Source organism: Mesoplodon bidens (genome assembly GCF_964165515.1).
Source record: "Mesoplodon bidens genome assembly, chromosome: 8".
Classification (NCBI taxonomy): Eukaryota; Metazoa; Chordata; class Mammalia; order Artiodactyla; family Ziphiidae; genus Mesoplodon; species Mesoplodon bidens.
In genome coordinates this window covers 89,339,429-89,359,702 of record NC_138165.1, presented here as the reverse complement: position 1 = coordinate 89,359,702, position 20,274 = coordinate 89,339,429, and the positions used below count along the sequence as shown (strand labels likewise).

General features: G+C 41.0%; 1 protein-coding gene across 2 annotated transcripts in view; it reads left to right on the top strand.

The window, feature by feature from the left end:
• Window positions 1–3,682: 3,682 nt before the first annotated feature.
• The window catches only part of ERBB4 (erb-b2 receptor tyrosine kinase 4), a gene marked incomplete at both ends in the record, with an annotated part of 1,145,028 nt that continues 1,128,436 nt past the window's right edge, over window positions 3,683–20,274 (top strand). For both annotated transcript variants that reach the window (XM_081242707.1, XM_081242706.1), the window contains one exon: window positions 3,683–3,764. In XM_081242707.1, coding sequence (XP_081098833.1) covers window positions 3,683–3,764 — 82 coding nt within the window. The remainder of the gene's footprint in view (window positions 3,765–20,274) is intronic.

The window sequence follows — 20,274 nt, the reverse complement described above, 5'->3', positions numbered from 1 at the left end:
TTCTCTTCTTTTGGGGTTATGACTTAAGCCAAGGGAAATCATGAGAAACTGGGAAGGGAAACTGAACAGTATGGGCTTTATCAAGATACCTTCTTCAAGGGGCATGATGGCCTATATGATCTCACACAAGTTAGAGTTCTTTTTTTTTTTCGGTACGCGGGCCTCTCACTGTTGTGGCCTCTCCCATTGCGGAGCACAGGCTCTGGATGAGCAGGCTCAGCGGCCATGGCTCACAGGCCCAGCCGCTCCATGGCATGTGGGATCTTCCCGGACTGGGGCACGAACCCGTGTCCCCTGCGTCGGCAGGAGGACTCTCAACCACTGCCCCACCAGGGAAGCCCTAGAGAAGTTCTTTTACTATTTCATGCTGTTGGGGCTTCAGGTAACAAAATTGAACTAGCTTAAGGAAAAGGGGGATGAACAACAAAACCACAGGAAGAGCTTGAATATTCTCCACCCCTACCTGATCTTTTGCCCCTTTCAAATGGCAACTTCATTCTTTCTCACTGCAGACTGGTCATCCCTACATAGAAAGAAATATAGACAGGCCAGCTCTGGACTTTTGTATCTCAAAAGCCAGCAGGGAATGACTGAATACAAATTCTTTCTTTCCCTTGCAGAAAAATCTCGGGGAAGAGATTCCGTGGGAGTGACTATCTCTCATCTGATCAGTAGTGACCAAGGCATTTTGACTGGTCTTACTTGGTATTCTGAGTGGTCCAACTTAGAATGACTCAGTTGAGATGGGAAGCAAGTGAAAGCAGACATAGAACGAATTAATTCTTGACTCTAGCTCATGGCTTCTACTTTCTCACTCTTCCAGTGTGCCCACACAGGGTACCACCTCCCTGTCTAAATCTCTGGGGTCTCATGTTCAAATCATTTGAGCTAGACTCTGAGTACACCAGTCACCGTTGAGTAGGGCTTTTGTTGAGTAGGGCTTTCATGCCAATTCATTTTATAGGCTGGTGGTCAGATACCCAACTTTGGCCAGGTATCAATCATTGTTTCAATCAGTTAGAACCAGGAAAATGGGATCTAGGCAGATCAAATTGAGAATTAGCAAATCATGGGTGTGTCAGGTAATGTAATTGGTGGGTACCTTGTATAGGCTGTCTAGCACCTAAAAAAATAGAGACCAATTGTTTAACCAATGAATATTAATTGAAATCTCTCTTTTGCCAAGAATTATTTTAGATGTGTGATTGAAACCAAGGTGTACAGGAGAGTCCCTGCCACAAAAGAGCCTTAAAATTGATGGGGGAGTAAAAACTATCACAGTGGACACAAGTAGAAAAAAACCTTAACATAGCCATTGTATTTAATTTTTCCCTCGATTTAAGCTAAAATACACAATCTATTTCTTCACTTCTTGCAAAATAATTGTTATCAGAAACAAGACTATTCTAATACATAAATTTAAACTTTTCCAAAAGCAATACTTAAAAAAAAATCACTTAAGTTGCTTTTCTGGGGACAGATGGAAATTTTACAAAGAAGTAGCTTTCATGGAAGAGAGGTGTTTGAGGGTCATCATAAAAAACAGAAGGGGATTTAAGGAAAAGGGAGTGAAAAGAGACTGAATGAAAAAACAGGGGGGGAGGGTGATAAAAGACAGCATAGATAATTCCAAAGAATGGTGTGCACACTTCTGCTGCAATCAGTACCACTCTGGTTAAGTCACCTTAACCTGCTCTAGGCTTAGTTTTTCCTGGCCCTACACTGCTCTGGGTAAAGCAGCATGCTCAGCTTGTTTGGTCTCCTCTCTGTGCCTGTTAATTGCCTAAGAAAGGGAAGGCTTCAGGCCTCTGGGATGAAGCTGCTGTTTCTCTCTGTTCTAGCTCCATGGAAATTCTTAAGGGACAAGGCTATAGATAAAAGATGTGGGGGAGGAATAGGAAGGTCTCAAATGATAAGTGAGGAGGCAGGGTGGCTTAATTTTTAAGCTCCCCTGATACTTTTTATTTATGTATTTTCTGTTTCTAGAGAAACTGAAAAAGGAAAAGAATTCATACATAGAACGCCTGTGCAAATAGCGAACCAATAACCTCCTACCCTCAGGAGGTTCTGGCCTCCTGTCCAGGGTACAGTTTCAGAGCTGTAAAAAGCAAGGGATGTGTACAATGATATGACCCAATCCCAGATATTTTAGTCTAGAAACTCCTGTAGCTAGCAATGACCTCTGGGGGTTGGGGAGTGTGAACTGGCAGAGTGAGAACATGGAAGGGGACTAAAGCCGGGTCCACTGTAGAAAAAAACCTAATCATTTGAGGTTGGTTATGTCCTGACATTGCCTATTTCAGACTGAACAGCTCAGGCCTGGGACCATTTCTAGCCTTTAGAACCAAATTGGTAGCTTTGGACTAGAAGCTGCTTAATGAGAATGAATCCCAAGCCACGTTGTTGTAGAGTCCAAGGAAAAGATGAAATGACCCGTAAAGTCTAAAAATCTAAGGATGCAGCTCTACAAACGTGGAATTTTACTTTGGTCCGTTTGGGAGGGTGGGAAGGATGGGAGAGACTGTATAGTTGGGGAAAGACGGGTGCTTAGATTCCCTTCACACTACTTTCTGAGTGTGAAGCATGAGGAAGTAGGAAGGGGGGGTAAGTTTTATGACTGAAGCAGTGTTTTCTTCTATTTCTAGGGCAAGTCCTGTCTGTGGATGAGCACCGTGGTGACTTTCTTGTCTAAGAAAGAAACAAATCTTTTCTGTAAGCACGTCTGCGCACTCTGCGGGCCAGCTGTCCGGGGGCCTCTGGTTCAGTCCGTGGCCTCGGGTGAGCCTATTAAATCCAGCTTCCCCCGCCCCACCACCAGGCTCCCGCTCCCGGACAGGTGTTTTCCCAACTCCCGAGGCCCAAGATTTTGGGGAGTGGCTGAACCAATAAGATTTCCCTATGGGGGAGAAGGCGTGGCTAGTTGGGTCAGATTGGGGGCGGGGTTTGCGCGGCTGAGCCGAGCCAGCCTGGTTGCGTGGAGGGTTGTTTTACTCACCCACCCCCTACCTTTTTTTTTCTTTTTCTCCCCCCGACTCCCGGACCGAGTCTTATTAATTTCTCTGTGGGGCTGCAGCTGGAGACGGCGGAGCGTTGGAAATGACGCTCGGAGCTTTAATTACCGCAGCCGCCGGACAAGTGTGAGGAAAGCTGACAGGAAAAAAGGACGGGATCGCGTGAAGCAAGAAGCTTCTCCCCGCCACCCCTCCCTTTCCTCCCAATTTGGACTGGAGGTGCGAGGAAACTGAAAAGGGAGCCGAATAGAGTCCGGCTGGGGGGAGAGGCCGGAAAGCTACCGCCTGTTTGCAATCAACTTTTTTTGGAAACCCTTTTCCGAACCCTTCCTTTTTATTGTTGACCAACCAGGGAGAGAGAGCGAGAAAGTGAGGAGGGAGCGAGAAAGCGGAGGCTCACGCGGGGAAATAGCTGTCCGGCCCGACCAGGAGCACCACGCGCACACACTCGAGCTCACTCCCACCCGCGCGCACCCTCTCCCCCCGCTTCTCTGGGCCCCGGCCCCGCGGGCGAGGACTGGGTCGCCCGCGCTCGGAGCCGGTGCCCCACGCGCGCCAGTGCCCCTCGCGCCCTCACGCGCGCCCGGCTGAGGGATCTCCTCCGTGTGCCTGAAAGGGGATATGCCATTTGGACATGTAATTATCAGCACGGGATCTGAGACTTCCAAAAAATGAAGCTGGCGACAGGACTGGGGGTCTGGGTGAGCCTTCTCGTGGCGGCGGGGACCGTCCAGCCCAGCGCTTCTCAGTCAGGTGAGTCGCGGTCCTTCTCGCGCTCCCGCGGTTGACCCTGCGGCCGCCGGCAGAGCTGCGCCGGGTGGCTCCGTCGCCCCCTTCGCCCAGCCGGAGACACGCTCGCTCCCGGGCGTGGCGGGATCACTCCATCCGCGCCTCTTCCTTGGGTTTCTTGCGACTCTCTTTCCCCAAACTTATCCTCTGCGTGTGCCTGTGTTCAGTTATCGTGAAAAATCACTCTGCGCCCCTTTTCTCTTTCTCTCTCTCTCTCACCCGCTTCTTTCTCGCGCGTTTTCTGTGAGCCTCGCTAAGCGGGATGCCTTCTGGTGGCGCCCATTGTGCAGGACGTGGGAGACCCAAAGCCGGAGTCACAGGAGACGCTCCTCTCCGGGTCGGGCCCCTCGAGGGAAGAAGCCTCGGAGAAGCGCTCCCCGCCCGGGGCCGGGAAGGACGGGGGTCCCGAGGCGGTGGCAGCTGGGCTCCAGTGAGCGGGAGGGCTGTGGAGAGAGCGGCTCCGAGAGAGCGGGCTTTGCACCTGCGTGTGCTGCCCGCGGCCGCTGCGCCCCCGGCCGCCCGAGCCTGCGGGGTCAGACCCGCCTGGAGCCCAGCCTGGGAGCCGGAGCGCGGCGGGAGGACGCGCCTCGGCCCGGGGGCCCACAACGCTAGGCCTCTTCGGCCAGCGTGCCCAGCCCTCGCCCCCATTGACTAGAGGGGCGCTTCCTTGCCTGCCTGCCTGACCGCTTTAAAAAATAAAAATAAAAAAAAAAAATGGCTTGACATACTTAAGCTGGGAGCCCGGCCTTCCCGTCGGTTTCTGTGTTTGGCTCCAGGAAGAGTTCTTCCTGTAGTTCAACTTGCTATTGGCCGGAGTCCCTACAAGTTCTGTTTACTGCCGGGCGCGGCTGCCGAGCCGACCCGTCACGCGGATTGAACCCGAGGCGGGCGCGGCTACGCTGGGTGCGCGGCAACTGTCGGCCGGAGAGCTCGCGCCCAGGTGCCCCCGCCCGGCAAGAGGCTCACTGACCCGGGAGAGGCAGCGCGGCGGGGTCGGCGCGCCGCGGCCCGCAGGGCCAGTGACAGCACCTGCAGGGCGAGGGAGCTCAAAGTTTCTGACACTTGAGTTTCCTGGGGATGAAAGTGGGACAGGAAAGGGCTGAGGGAAACGGGTGACTGACGCGGCCAAGGGGGGCCTTTTGGAGAGCCGGGGAGATTTCCGGAACCATCCGGGGCTGGTCGCGGGAGCGTGGGAGGCAGCTAGAGAAGATAAAGCCCACGGAGTGGCGAGAGGGAGAGCTTCAGGCCCCCGGAGGGTGTCCTTCTGACCTCACCAAGAAAACAGCGCGCTGTAGTTTTCCCGCTCCGCCCCCGCCGCCTCCCCCTCCTCGCCTAGTAAATAACAAGTTACAATCCTCGAGCCTCTCAAAATGACCTTCGAATGGCACAATGTGCGCCGTTTGTACTGGACGTTTGCACCCTCCCAATTACTCCGAAATTCTTCATGCATACCAGGTCCCGAGCTCCAGCCACCTCCGGAATTACACCAACACGGATTTGAGATTCCAAGCGGCCTCTTAGATACATCCCTTTTTTATCTCCCTCCCCACTCCGAGTCCCTTCATATTTCCCCTCAATGGGTTGATTATGCACATTGACCCATTCAAAAGCAGTTGCGACTGACACGCAAGCTTAGCCGAGAGGAATTTCTGCAAGGAGACCTACTGGGGGCCGTCTGGTGCAGCCTCAGCCGCTGGGGGACCCGGCTCCGAGTCCGCAGCAATCTGGTATTAACTGTGCGGCTCGGAGTTGAGCTATGCCGAAAAGCCCTTTTCAGAATTTCTGCAAGGAATGTAATCCAAATTAGTTCTGCAGCTGTCCTCTTCCCCGTCTCAGGCGACACCGGCTTGCGCCCTCGCTGGTCTCTTCTCGCTTCCCCGCGTGAATTGTCAGGCCCACAAGTGAGCCCATTTAGTGCGCGAGGATTAGCGTGCCATTGTTGTTCCGTGTCTGACTCTGCACTTGAAATTCTGGGGGCACAAAGGCGAGCCTCCCTTGTTCGAAACACAAAGTGATCTAGATGAAAGGGCCGCACAAAGAAAAGCTCTCGGGTGCATCCCTGGTGTAATTGCAACACGCACGCTAAGGTGATCCTCTGGAAACTGCAAATGCCCCCGGGACTTCTTTTTTTACTCTTCCGCACCCCCGCCCTGCCGCACCTGGCAGGGAAAGTTCAGCTGGTTTTAATGTAGTGCTTTTAGAAAACCAACTTACGTTCTGGGGTATGAGTGAGGCTCTGCGTGTGTTCGTGGCTACGTACCTATGGCTGTATGTTCCCAAGTAAATACATATTGCGTGTCTCCCCTCTCGCGGTTAGCAGTCAGTAGCAGTTTGGAGGAGTTTGTTTTGGTCCGAACGAGAAATTAAGTGCGGATAAGTAAACTAAGCTGCCAGAGGGCGACAAGATGTTGAGTGAATTGCTTTTAGATGAAACAAATTAAGGAAACGAGGGAAGACAATCTGCTTCTCGCATTATTAGACACGCTTGGAGTTCAGGGGAAAGTGGCATATTTTTGAAATGCTAATTTCTTAAGAAGCAGAAGGAATGCACCTTATTTACTGCTCTCTGTGAACAGAATAAAAATATGGGAGGGGCAGGATTCTGTTGTATAGATCTAAGGTATTTATTAAAATAATTGTAGTTGAAGAGGACCTATTTTTATTTTTCCTCTTTTGCTTGGGAAAAAAATCAGCTTTAGAGAAGACAGTGTTTTTTTTTTTTAATAGTAATTCTGAAGGGCTTTGTCTCATTTCCAGTGATTTATTTTATCTAGAAATATTATAGTCAAAGGCCCTTTATGTGGATGTTATAAAGCCTTTATCACCAAAAAGAATTCCAAAATTTCTGTCTTCCTGGTATGATGGAAAAATAATCAGTATCACATTTGTGTTGAAATACAATATATGTATGTAAATGTAGTAGCTCTGAAGTGACGCCCGTACATACCTTAGTAGATATGTGATGAACAAGTTCAGTTCCCATTTTTTTATTTGCAAGTAACTAGGTCCTGCTTTTCATTCTATAAAAGAACACACATTTTTCCTATGTATTTAAGATATATCTCCAAAATTAGTTTTTTTTTTACATTTGAGAAGAAAAAGATTAATAAAACTTAGTTAAATGATGAAAAGATGTTCAATATAATTTAAAAAAAATCAGTTCTCTCCCTACATGTATTTACTGTAAGCACACCATGGGTACAGTTTCTCTTTTTTTCTTTCAATTTTGAAATTCTTATATATGTAAAAGGAGCCTTTTTAGACTAAGGTATAATTTTTTTTCTTCAGAATGCTTCCAAATAAATTTATACCTATTATTGTGACTGCAGATCACTTGAATATACTATAATGTGGACTGATATGATAAAATTGAATGGCTCTGGTTGTGTCATGATTCCTTGATTTCTGATTTTTTTCTCTCAAACCAAACTCCTTTTATTTTTTTAATCATACATGCATAGAAAGTCAATTTTTTTGAAAATCAGGGTACTTACTCCTTTATATGTATAATTTTCATTTAGTCACTGAATATGTGTCTTAATTAAGAAATTACATTAGAATATTTACCAGAGCATGCCCTTCATGGAAGATTTACATACTTTTTGCTCTAACCTGAAAACACTAAATTTGCATTGGCTGATATTTGGAGTTTGCATTCATTTGAGGAAAAATCATATTTTCTCCTTAAAGTGGATTCAAATATTTAGTATTCATGAGCTTTCATCCCTTTGGTTCTTAAATAGAAGTTCTATTTATCATCTGTCTTATGCACTTACCTTTTCCATTACTATAGATTCTTTTTTATGTCTTATTATTTATTGAGTTTACACATATGAATATATGTTTTCCACATCATCACTAAGGATATTCTTTTTGTGTGTGTCTTTCCCAGCAACCTGCCACTCAGGCGCTGCAGGAGTCCTCTGAGCCAGTTTTCATTCTTTCTTTCTGATAAATCTGATATGGCTGGTTGGCTGGACAAATCGCAAGCCATTCCATTGCTCAGATTTATTCCTGAAAGAAAATAAAAAGGCATCGATCCAAGATCACTAGCACATCTCAAAAACCCTGACTCCAAGGCCAAATCTTTCTACAGAGAAGTCCCCTTTTCCCTTTCTCTCTCCCTCTTTTCCCCTCTTGACCAAAGAAGGAAGGTAGACTGCTGCCATTTAAAAAATGTTAGGGTGCAAGGAAATGTGCTCTATCTAAATATGCTCTGAAGCCTTGTGATTAGAGCCACCTTGAGATTAATGACTATGTAAGGTGCACATTTTAGAAAATAAATTGAATTAGTGTATCTTAAACATGGCAGTGTTTTAAAGTGGTATCGTTTTTAGTATTATTTCAATCCAGTTATTTAAAAAAATTAGCATATATTAAAAATAGCAACAAGTTTTTGCTTTATTTTACAGTGTCCTGCTGCTGTTGGATATCCATGTGTAAATTGTAAGTGCCTATAACATAAATGAAGCAAATGATCAAAAAAGATGTTCTCTTACCTGCAGACTTTTTGGCACTTGCTGTTTGATTCCACCCCTTTAAGAGATACTGCTTTATAGGGCGAGATGTTAATATTTACGTTGAAATTAGCTTATGAATGTTTAAGACTATAGCTGTTTTACAAAAGTTAATTGTCAAGCATATTCCACTGTTACCTTTGACAGTGATCTACTGAGTATGGTTGCAGGGCAGAATTTAATCAAATTATAAACTTTTCTCCAGGTTATATCATTTTAGAAATGTTTTACTCTGTTACATTTGACCATATGGAACCAAATTGCATCTTTATCTAGTACTTATTTCCTGAATTAATATAAATATTAGACAGTTAAAGTAAAACATTACGTTTCATGCTTTCTAGTATTCCTACTGACTGAAATTTATAGGTTATAATGACAAATAATCCCTCAATTTTATTTTATTTTTTAAAATAAAAAATATCTTAGATCAGTGTTTCCTGAAACTGTAGCTTTCCTACATAATTTGAAGGAGATTTTGCCTGCCTATTGTGTGGCTAAGTGTGACACAGGACATAGCCAGGTGGTTCAAATCAGGATTTCTATATTGTAGGGACATCGTTCCTCCAGTTTCTTTTTAATACCTTGAGCAACTCACTCCATGTCTTTGTGACTTGGCTTGCATGCCTGAGGGGGAAATGCATGTAATGCATTCTCTATTTCTCCACTGTATAGCCGTTTTCTGAAAAATGGCTTTCAAGTCTTCTGTGATAGTGAGATACATCCCAGTAATGAGTTAATTGATATATTTAAAACATGAGCACATATGTTAATAAACATAATATAAGCTTTCTAACAGACCATTGCTGTCGGAAGAGCACCTGCCTAAAGGAAATAAAGAGATTATTAAGTCTAAAGAATTTGTATTTGAAGGCTATTTCCCCAAAATGCTACTTTTCAGAATTGCTCTATGGTCTCTTTAGATTTTGTCTTATTTGGCTTTTTCCGAGTTGTTGATAATTCTGACATGTTTATTAAATAAATTGACCTATTTTCCAATGCTTTAATCAAAGCTTTAAAGCCACTTTCTTGTTGTAATATTTGACACTCCAACTGGTGCTTTCTATTTGTACCAATTTTTCAAGAGGGAAGAGAACTGTCTCACTTTTATAACATAGAAGTGAAATATATGGTATTTGGGGTCCTAATTCTAAAGTGCTTTTTTGAACAGGTAGTAATTGTTTTATAGTTATTTTCATTTTAAATACGTGATTGCTTTGCAGGCCTGTTGCTTGGCACAACTCCAGGGGGCGGCAGCCACATAGAATTTAATGGGAATGGTGCGTGCCTGAGCTATCAGTCGTGCAGCAGCAGCCCTGCTGTTGTGGAATGCTACAGAATAAAGCAGCGAAATAGAAATTAGGAGAATTAGATTCTGGTCATACAATCATTGTCTCTGTGATCTTAGGTTAGACTTTTTGCTTTGTGTCTCAATTTCCTCATCTCTATCAGTATAGCTGAAAGTAATACTTAAAGAGTTAACATCTTGAATGTTTTTAATGATTCAGCTAGACAGAAAAAGAATGTTTAGACTTTTTTTAAAAAAAGAAGTGCATTGGTTTTCAATTATTTTTATAAAGGAAACTTTTTTTTTTTTCAAGTGAATTTATGTGTGTAACCCTGGTATCTAAAACAGGTAAAAGGGTGAAAGGAAAAGGCTTTTGTTAAAGCTTTGTCGAGAAGCCAGCTTTGTGTCTCCTGCCTTTGGCACTCTCCCACTTTTCTCCAACTCTGGTGTCTACTCTCCTACGCTGGCTTTACAGAAATCTAGCACTATTTAAAAGCCACTCATCTAGTCCACACCTCTTATTTTCTAGCTGAGGAAACTGGGAGCCCAGAGAAGTTAGGTAATATAAATTAGTTGGCAGTTCCCAACACTCCTAACTTTTTAACATACACAGAAGTACTTGAAAAGTTGCAGACACTTAAAAGAAAAGAATAAATAAAGTTTAAGGTTGGGTTATTTTTAAAGAGTATTGGAAGATTGAATGAAAACAAATGGATTGGAGCCATGGGCTTAATTATCAGACTGCGAAGTTCTTTTCAAGGGGAAGACTGTAGGATCATCATCTTTAATTTATATTTAAGAATAATCATTGATTGCATTTATAACTTACAGAACCTTAAGATTAAAGAATCATAGCAAACTTTGTTAAGGTGTAGTTCTGTAAGATGATCTATTCACCTGGTAGTGCCTATTCTGGACATAGAATTTTGACCCTGTAAGTCAGGTAAGGGTTGTTGATGCTAGTATCTGTTTATAATAGTGGCTTCAAGAGTTTTTTACCTGTGACTCTGTGAAGATGACCAATAAGTAGAGAATGGTTATTTCTTCATTCTGTATTAAGTAGTATGCATGCTTTAAGAAAATGGATTATAAAGGGTAAACAATGGGCTCTTCATGACCAGTTAGTTGCTTGGGATCCTTAACTAGCAAATCCATGGGAATACTTCAGATTCATCCAGACCCATCCTTAGATGCAAGGTTCTTTATCTTTATCTTGTTGGGTCCTCATCTTTCTTCAGGCCCTACTAGGATCACAGTTATTCTTTGCACAAGTGCATAAGCTAAGCTTTAAGTACTAAGACTTTATAAATTTACTTTTGTGGTGCATTTGCCTCCTTTCAGTTGGCTTCTGCAAGATGCTGCCTCTGGTCCTTGTGACTTTGAATGTTGTTGATTTAACCTTAACTCTCTCTGGTTGTCCCTGACTTCTCTAAAGTGCCAGAACTGTCTCGGACATGATCAGCATTCTCATGGGGAATACTGAATAGTGACAGAAGGGAGGTTTAAACCTGTTTTGGCAGGAAGAGTCACTTCCTGTTAGGAATTTGCGATAAAAATGGGCCCCCCTCTGTAAAACGTTAACATAGACACGAGGAAACGTCCTCTGCAGTATCATTAAACTTCTCCCTTGAGAGCTAACTCAGGATCATTACTGTTAATCATGTTATTTCCAATATCGTGGGGGTTACTGAAGCATACTAAACACGAATAAGAATATATAAGACTCAGTTTCTCAATCCAGAGAGTTAAAGTAATAGGAATCAAGGCACTATGAATGTTCTATATTTCATTTGGAACGTTGTCTAAGTGTTTAGAGAGAAGAAAATGAAGGGTGCAATAAGCACTCCTTTATTTTCCAAAAAGATCAGACTTGTAAATAATAAATTTCACCTACCATATCTTTGCTACTCTTCTGACCTTTACTTATGTCTAGTCCCATATGCACATGGTCTAGGTGGACATCCAAGTTTTAAGCTTTTAAGATACAAATGGGAATTGTAACCTGCTCTCAAAAAACGTGTCTGCTGGTCTTCTATGATGTGCTGAGAATATCTCGTGGCTCGTTAGGACTGAAAAAATGACAACAGATTCTCTAGGTTCTATGACTACGTCTAGTATGGTTATAGCTTGAGTGATAAGTTATGCAATCCTCTATTTCAAGATGGGTCCCCATCACTAGCAGGCGATGCCTAGTTGAAGTCATGGATGGCATTTTGCTTTAAGCGAACTCTCCTTTTACTAAAAACTTTTTTTTGTCATTATTTCCTATTCTTCCCTGTAGGCTTAGAGGATATGAGAATACGAGATTCTTTTTTTTCCCTATGGGAACCTATGAAAACCAAATAAAAATAAAACAGAATAATATTTCTTTTAGACACACACGTTCATTTTTAAGAGTTCCTGTTGTCTGATCATTTTGTCTAGAACTAGAGCAGTTAAACAAGTTTTTTTTCCCCCCAAAAGGAAATTTGATTGCATGGCTTATTAAAATCTATTCCCTAAGACTTTTGTTGACCTCATCTAGTCATTAAAAACTCAGAGCAGGCTACTGCAAGATCCTCTTTACTCATCTCCTTGTTCAATGTCCTTTTACCTCCAAGACTTCCTTCTTGTCACTGCCAGATGACCATTTCTAATATAATACTTTTATTATCCTAGTTTCTATTCAGAAGCCTTCAATGGATTCCCATTGCAGAGTTCAAAGCCTGTTAAAATAGTCTTCAGTTTCCTTTTTGATCCAGTCTTAAGAGTTTCTTAAGATGTATTCTGTCTGAGAACCAGGCTGACCTAGTCAGTATTCCAGAGCCTTGCTTGCTGTCTTTCCTTTTGCTGACCCCTTTCCCTGGAATTCATGGCTCCCTTGGTTGCCCTCCCTGTCCAAACTGTTGAATCTTTCCAGTTCCATATTAAATCATACCTCTTCATTAGGTCTTCCTTCATTGCTACCCTAATCTATAATCCTTATCTGTACCACCTATCTGCATTTAATCTTAAACCATTCTATAGTTTTAACTTTTTAAGAGCAAACATTTTTATCAAACCATGCAGAGACTAATGAGGTGCCACATACATGGTAAGCTCTTTAAAAATATTATTTTTAATGGAAGAATAACATACATTTGCTGAAACAATTTTAAGCTCATTCACAGATGGTTATTATTTATAATTAAACCATATAAGTGCACAAAGTAAGCTGTTCTAAAAACATAGCTATAGAATTCCTAATAATAGACATTAGACATGTTTACCCTGGGAATTTCCTTAGTTGCTTTCTTGAGCTTCCTAAGGTATTTCTTTCAATGGAGTGTTTCCAAGAGTATATCATTTGTCCTCATTCCCATTTTTAGAGTCTGTTCATAATATGGTACCAAGTATATTTGTTAGTTTTATTTTTGGTGAGTTAAATATAAATAAATACCATTCTTAAACATGTAACTGTCGTGTAGCCTGCTATTTTTATGTGGCCATTACTTTGCTTTTCTTACTTATCTCTTATTTTAAAATTTTAATCATTTAAGCAGTAAACATGTACTGACCTATCAGTGTGTTTGAGGACTGTGTTAGGCACTGAGGAGGACATATAAGAAGCTCAAGATGCTAGATTTCCCCTTTCTTTTAAAGAAGGACAGATGAGACCAATGAAACACAATATAAAAAAATATGTTATTAAGTGATTTTTCCAAACTCTTGGGAGGAATTTGCCTCCAGGGAAATGCTAATAAGTATTTCATGAAAAAAGGGTTCCAGACAGAATGTGGCATTTTCTATTCCTAGATGTATGTAATAACACAACTTTGTTAATACTAAGATTTCTCAGTATCTTAAAATAGACAACTAGACATATGCCTCCCATTTGAAAAGGATCCTATAAAAGAAATACTTGCAGCATAACTGTACTGAGAGGTGACTGGGATTCTCTTAGCTGCTCTTTTAGATGATTCACTCTGCATTCTGAAAATTGGTGAAATGATTATAGTATTTATAGATTTTCCCTGGTCAGATTCTACCAGGGAAAATGCTCTTCCAGACATTTCTTCTCAGGTTATCAGATTCCAAGAAACTGTCAACCTTTCTAGGTCACTGTGGTTCCCTAAGTGTACCTTAATTTATAACATCCTGAAAGAGGTAATGTAACTTCAAAACTTACCTAACAGTCTGCAGAGTAATCTATTAATGAGAAAATTGGGTATGGAGACATTAGTACCTCTGTCTGAAAAATTTCTTAGAACTTTCCTGATTGTTTTTCCTTTAAGAATCCCTGAGAAGAAACTTTGAGTCAGGGATTATTGTTCCTACTTTGTAGACGAGGAAGTAGAGATATAAAGCAGCAGTATGTAAGGGTGAAGCCTGACTGGTGCATCCGTCGGTGCAGTTACATGTCTGCCGTGTTCTGAGCCAGCTGCCTCTGCCGTCTGCTGCTCCTCCTCTTTCATGCCTTATCCAGCCACAGGAGCTAGTGACCCTCTGAAAGGCGTGGCTCCTCTACTCTACCTGCCCCACTGTGTGAGAAAAGGATGCTCAGCGCACCAAATCCTTCTGCCTCCAGGTCAGCAGCTCTTTATGCTTTCCCTGGAGCCATTTGAAGAAACTTATCCAATAAATCTATCATTCGAGGAGTCCTCCTTTGGATTACTCTGCATTTCTCCTCATCCTCCTTTGGATTACTCTGCATTTCTCCATCCTTTCTATTCTCCAGAGGTCTTTTTGTACGTGTGTGTGTGTGTGTGTGTGTGTGTGTTGTGTGTTGTGTGTTGTATGTATTAAGGAAATCATCATATAAGCCTTGTCTTCTTGAAAAAACTTCAAAGCAGGGGCATTTCCAAGATGTTGGGACCTGCATTTATGCAGTTTGGGGGACCTCTTTAAAAACAATACAGAAATAAGAATACAAATTAAGTACAGGTCCTTGGGAGGCACCAATGGAAGAGAGGGGATCTGAAGCTGAAGCCTTTTACAAAAAACTTTATGGTACTTCTGCCTATGTTTGAAAATTATACATTTTAAGAAGTCATATTATTTCTCATTTAGTGTGAATTTTGGGTGTCATTATATATTTTTTTGTTTTTTTTCCTACTGCACGTAGCTAGCATCTACTATTAATGTAGAAGAATGCATTGTTTCGAGAAAAAAATTGTCATAAAGAGTAAAATCACACTATAAAGCACTTCAGTATATCTTTGGATGAAATAATGTGCTCTGTAGAGATAATTTTCAAAATATTTCCACTCTGAATATGAACATGCCTCATCCAGGTATATATATATATATTTTTTTTTCTTGATGCCATGTTTTTTAAATGGGTCATGTAATGCTGTCTCTTATGCAATTCTGTAGTTCATAATGGTTGGTTTATAATGTTGTGATTTAAAAGAATCTTGACACTTTTGGTATATAAAAGCTATATTACTAAGGCCCTACCACTTGAAATACAACTCATTGAACTTTTAATCATTTGTTATTTAGCACAGTTAAAAAAAAATCTTTGACTTTTACCCTCTGACTATGTTAAATGTGACCATTTTAACTACAATAGGCATTATTAGCTGTGAATGAAACAATGCATCTAAATTAAAATCAGTACTCAGCTCAGATATTTGGTAATATTTTAACTACTAATATATTAACACATTTAAGTAACAATAAAAGGATTAGTATTTCAAGTCACACTTTTACTGTGTAAAAATATCAGCTAAACAGTTAATATTTCCCAGTTGTTTTAACTTCAAATTTAGCAGCCCCATTGTCCCTGGTGATATATCGAAACCTCTAAAAGTGTACTTGGAATTAATGGAAACTGAAGTGATTGGGATTCAGATACAATTCTTTAGTGGCCTTTTTCTTTTCTTTTTTTTAAGTGCAGAATGAAATTTGAAAATATAAAAACTTTGAGATAAATTGAAATAGACAAAACATTTTATGTAACTGTTGATGAAGAGGACATTTATTATTTTTTCTGTACTTACTATATTGCTTGTGGCCAGAATTAGCACACCATGAGCCAGAGAAAGAGATAAGACAAACAGAATGGCACGCAGCTAATTTTGTTTAGCAAATTTAGATCTGATACATGCTGTTTCACTCCTACAAATTGACTCAGCAACTCTTTGAAAGGTACAGATGAAGTTTGTCTCCCACAGTTTAACAGCTTTCGCTCAACATTTATAGGCTGTATAAAAATAAATTTCTGTTAAGTACCACATTTCTCACTGGCAGGATGAGCACTGTGAAGGTAGATTTATTAATGAGAAAAAGGGAAAAAACAAAAATATTTCAATTGTTCCAGGTCTGCTGAAAATAAAATATGTCAAAACATCCAAACTATCTTTGTTTCAAGGACATATATACTGGGCTTGGGATATTTAAGGATTTTGACTATTTGTGAGTGAATCAGAAGTCCCATTTTATGATAATTTTCTGATTCAAATCTGGTATGTGGTTAGATGCATATTCTGGAACTAGTCATTCATCTGCTGGATAAGGCAACAGGAGGAGATCCCTATAATTATCAGAAAGTGGCTATAAAACAAAACACACAAAAAACCCAAATCTTGGTCTTTGTAAAAAAGTGTCATCAACCAAAAGAATAAATTTTCATGAATTCCTAAGTGAGACTAACTTGTCTGAAAAAATGTCATAAAACATGTAACACTTGATGGAAACATGATCCTAGAAAAAGCCAGGAATTTGGACAGTAATATCCATGTTTGGGAATATCTCAAAAAACATCCCCAAAGTCTTTTCTATCATAGGTATTGTAAAGGTATCTAAAAGTTATAGTATTATTTATATACCTGCTAGAGCTTTGTCATGGCTCAAGACTGCATTCTCCATAATCAAGCTCACTATAGAGAATAATTCTCATATTCATGAATTGTTCATCTCATCATATTTTCAGTGGTTATTTCAAGGTTAATTTTTTCAGACAGCTTCTCTCTTGATTAAAGTCTGTAGTAATTGTATATATGCTGATATAGCACACGAAGGTTTTAAGCTAAAGACATCTTTGATTTCATAGCAGGTCAAGATCAAATGCTTTTCAATGCTTCCTACTCAAATATATGAAAAAATAACTTTTATGTCTTTTTTATTTCTAGTAAGAATGTTGAGACTTTTGTTTGGCTTTTTCAAAATCCTAGAAACCTTTGTGTAAGGGTATGAGCAACAAAGTATATTCCATTGCCAGGACTAGTATCCAGGTGCTATGTTCCTTATGCTTTTATTGTTTGATAAAATATTAAAATATATTCCTACCGATTGGCTTTCCCAGAGCCCTCCCCTGGCACCTCTCCCTCAGACTTTCCCAGATCAAACAACTAAAGAATTAATATCTGACACAATCAGGGACCTTCAGATCTCTGCTTTAGCATATACTGTGATCCATTCTTATGTGTTTTTGCTGGGATAGTCACTAAATACTACGGATGTTACTCTTACACGTAATAAAAATTTTGCCATAAGTATTTTAAAATAATAGGAATGTGAATAGTATCATACTAACTTTGCCACCATTAAGTATTAGCAGGTATGAAGGAGGCATTATTCTAAGTTGTATATCTCAGCTTAGGTACTAATGATTTGACTTGAAGCTTGGAAAGAAGTGGCTTAAAAACAATAGACAGGATGTCACTGGTTCACAATTGAATTAACCTAGAAGCAAATCATGTGAATGAGGCAGGCCAAAGGACTCAAATAAAGCAGATGCTGTGAATTTTCCTGAGAGTGAGGCAGGTGCTGATGTGTGATGTGTGTCTTTAAATTGGGCTGCTGAAGGAATCACAACAATTTGAATTTGCGAGTGCCATAACTATGTGGGAACAAACATATTACATGCTTATATTATTAATCAGAATGAACAGCTTATCTGGCAAGGTGTCAGCTACTCCACGAGTGTGTATTGTCACATAAGATATGAGTCTGTCCCTTGAGGGCACTGCATATACTCTTTTCATTTGTGGTGGATAAGAAAACATTCAATTAAAATTTCTTTTACATGATTAAACTGTAATATTGTGAAAGAAGTTGTGAATATCAGCTTAATTATAATACTCTTCGTAACTTCACTTGGACATGTGATTTATTATTTTGCAAAGAAAACTATATTTACAACAAAATAATGGAGTTCCATTTCATTTGAAGAATGATTAAAGAAAGAAGGAGATGCCAGGCATGGAAAAGAGGAGGCCGGGGAAGGGGACATGATAACTATCTTCAAGAGTTGGAGGGCTGTTACACATAAGAGGGATTAGCACTGTTCTGTGTAGCCTTGGAGAACAGAAACATTAGCAGCTGTTTGAAATTGTAAGGTGTCAGATTTCGGTTGAACACCATCAAGGAGTTTCTCACAGTTAGAGCGTCCCAAAGCTGGAATGGTCTGTCCTGGGAGATGGTGAGTTCCTTCATGTGTGTGGGGTGGTAAAGTCTTATCTAACCTCTTCTGTGATGATAAATAATGAATGAGGCAGCTGAAGAACAACTGGTCAGTGATGTTGGGAGCGGGGATTGGGTTCCGTGGCCACTGAGGGCCCTTCCCACCCTGAGGGTCTGTCACAAGCACATCATGCCCAAATATCCTTTCCTGGTCTCTGAAAAATAGAGGCAGTGAAAGCCACACTCTTGTCTCTGTGACTAGGATTCCCACCCAAATGCTTTACACCATCTACCTGTCCTTAATAGATTTGTGGATATGTGAAGGATATTTTAAAGTTTGGTTTCCTTAAATATAAAATATTTTGCTCTTATTTTTTCTCAGTAGTCTTTACATTAGACTGTCATACCTCTAATGTAATGTACTATCACAAATAAATCATTCTCAATCGTAAAAACCACATGATACAGAATAAAAGTATACAAATGTTTCATTGTGTTTCTGGGTTTATGCCAGCAGGTATTTATAAGACTGGGTTTAACTTAACCAGAGGGAGAAACATATATAAGAAGGTGAGGACATAGGCAGGGCAGGAAGTTAGAAAAATAGGCCTCTAGTTCTGAGTGGAGGGTAAAGTGTTAAGAACTCAGAGCAAAAGAGAAGCACTTTTCTAAAGGGACTGAAAAATCAAAAAAATAAAAAGATGAAGGCACATATACATGCTTCCATTGGTTACAAATAAAGTAAACCTTTCTCAGTCTGCTTAGGAAATATTTTTCTTCAAGGCCTTTGACATTTCCATCTCTTTTACTACCTATTTTGGATCTATACTGTAAGATCTACACTAAATGAAATGTTTTGCTTTTTTCTTTTGTTGCCATTCTTTTAAGCTTCTTTTAGGTTCTCCTGGTATGAAAACTGCATTCCTGTTATATACTGCCTTCTGCCTTAAGTCTTTCTGATTTACCACCTCTCCTGTCTCAGTCTATATCCATTTTATTTTTATTTTTATTTTATTTATTTATTTATTTATTTTGCGGTATGCAGGCCTCTCACTGTTGTGGCCTCTCCTGTTGCAGAGCACAGGCTCCAGACGCGCAGGCTCAGCAGCCATGGCTCACGGGCCCAGCCGCTCCGTGGCATGTGGGATCCTCCCGGACCAGGGCACGAACCCGTGTCCCCTGCATCGGCAGGCGGACTCTCAACCACTGCACCACCAGGGAAGCCCCTATATCCATTTTAATGCTTCCTCTGCAACAAGCACTGTGACTGTGCTGGTAATTTTACCCATTAGTTCCAGTGTTCCCTAAAATCTGCATGGTAGGCAGTATTAACTCCATTTTAAAGATAAGGAAACTGAGGCTCAAAATGACGTAACTGGCCAAGATCACAGAGTCAGTTCTCAACAGAGATAATATTCTAACAATCTACTTGGCTACTATTGGGTATACTTCAGACTTAAGATTTTGGTTATCCATCTTTAAAGAGGCAGTGAATGAAGATAACCCACTCAACAAGTCTTTCTCAAGCCTCTCTCTGGCCTTGGTCCTCTTCATTACATTTTTGTCTCAGTTTCTGGATCCCTTCCCCATCTCAACGCTGTGTAAGTTATTCTGAGCTCTTATCTCTCTCCAGAGCTCCCCTCCTTCCTGTCGCTACTGCCTGCTGGGTATCTCTACATGGATCTACCCAGTATCTCTGACTCAAGCAGTCCAACATTTTACTTTTCTCTTTTCACTATGTAGTGTGCTTTTTTTTTGTGGTACACGGGCCTCTCACTGTTATGGCCTCTCCCTTTGAGGAGCACAGGCTCCGGACGCACAGGCTCAGTGGCCATGGCTTGTGGGCCCAGCCGCTCTGCAGCATGTGGGATCTTCCCGGACTGGGGCACGAACCCCTGTCCCCTGCATCGGCAGGTGGACTCTCAACCACTGTGCCACCAGGGAAGCCCTGTAGTGTGCTTTTAAAATCTTAATTGGTATAAATTTCTATACAACACAACTAATTCTTCATTGATAAAAAGCCAACAAGTCATAATATCTAACAGTTACTAAAGGACTACTGTGTCAGGAAGTGTGCTAAAGCACTTCTCATACAATATCTCAACTAATCGACACAACATGGCCACTACTGTCCTCATTTTACAGTCAAGGAGACAGAAATTTAGAGAGATTTTATAATTTACCAAATGGGAAACATCTGTGCAGGTGGCCAATCAGCAGTGCCTAAACTCCTAACTATCAATTTTCCATGGTCCAAATTGCAATATTTTATATAAGAAAATAAACTAAAACCTCTAAGAAG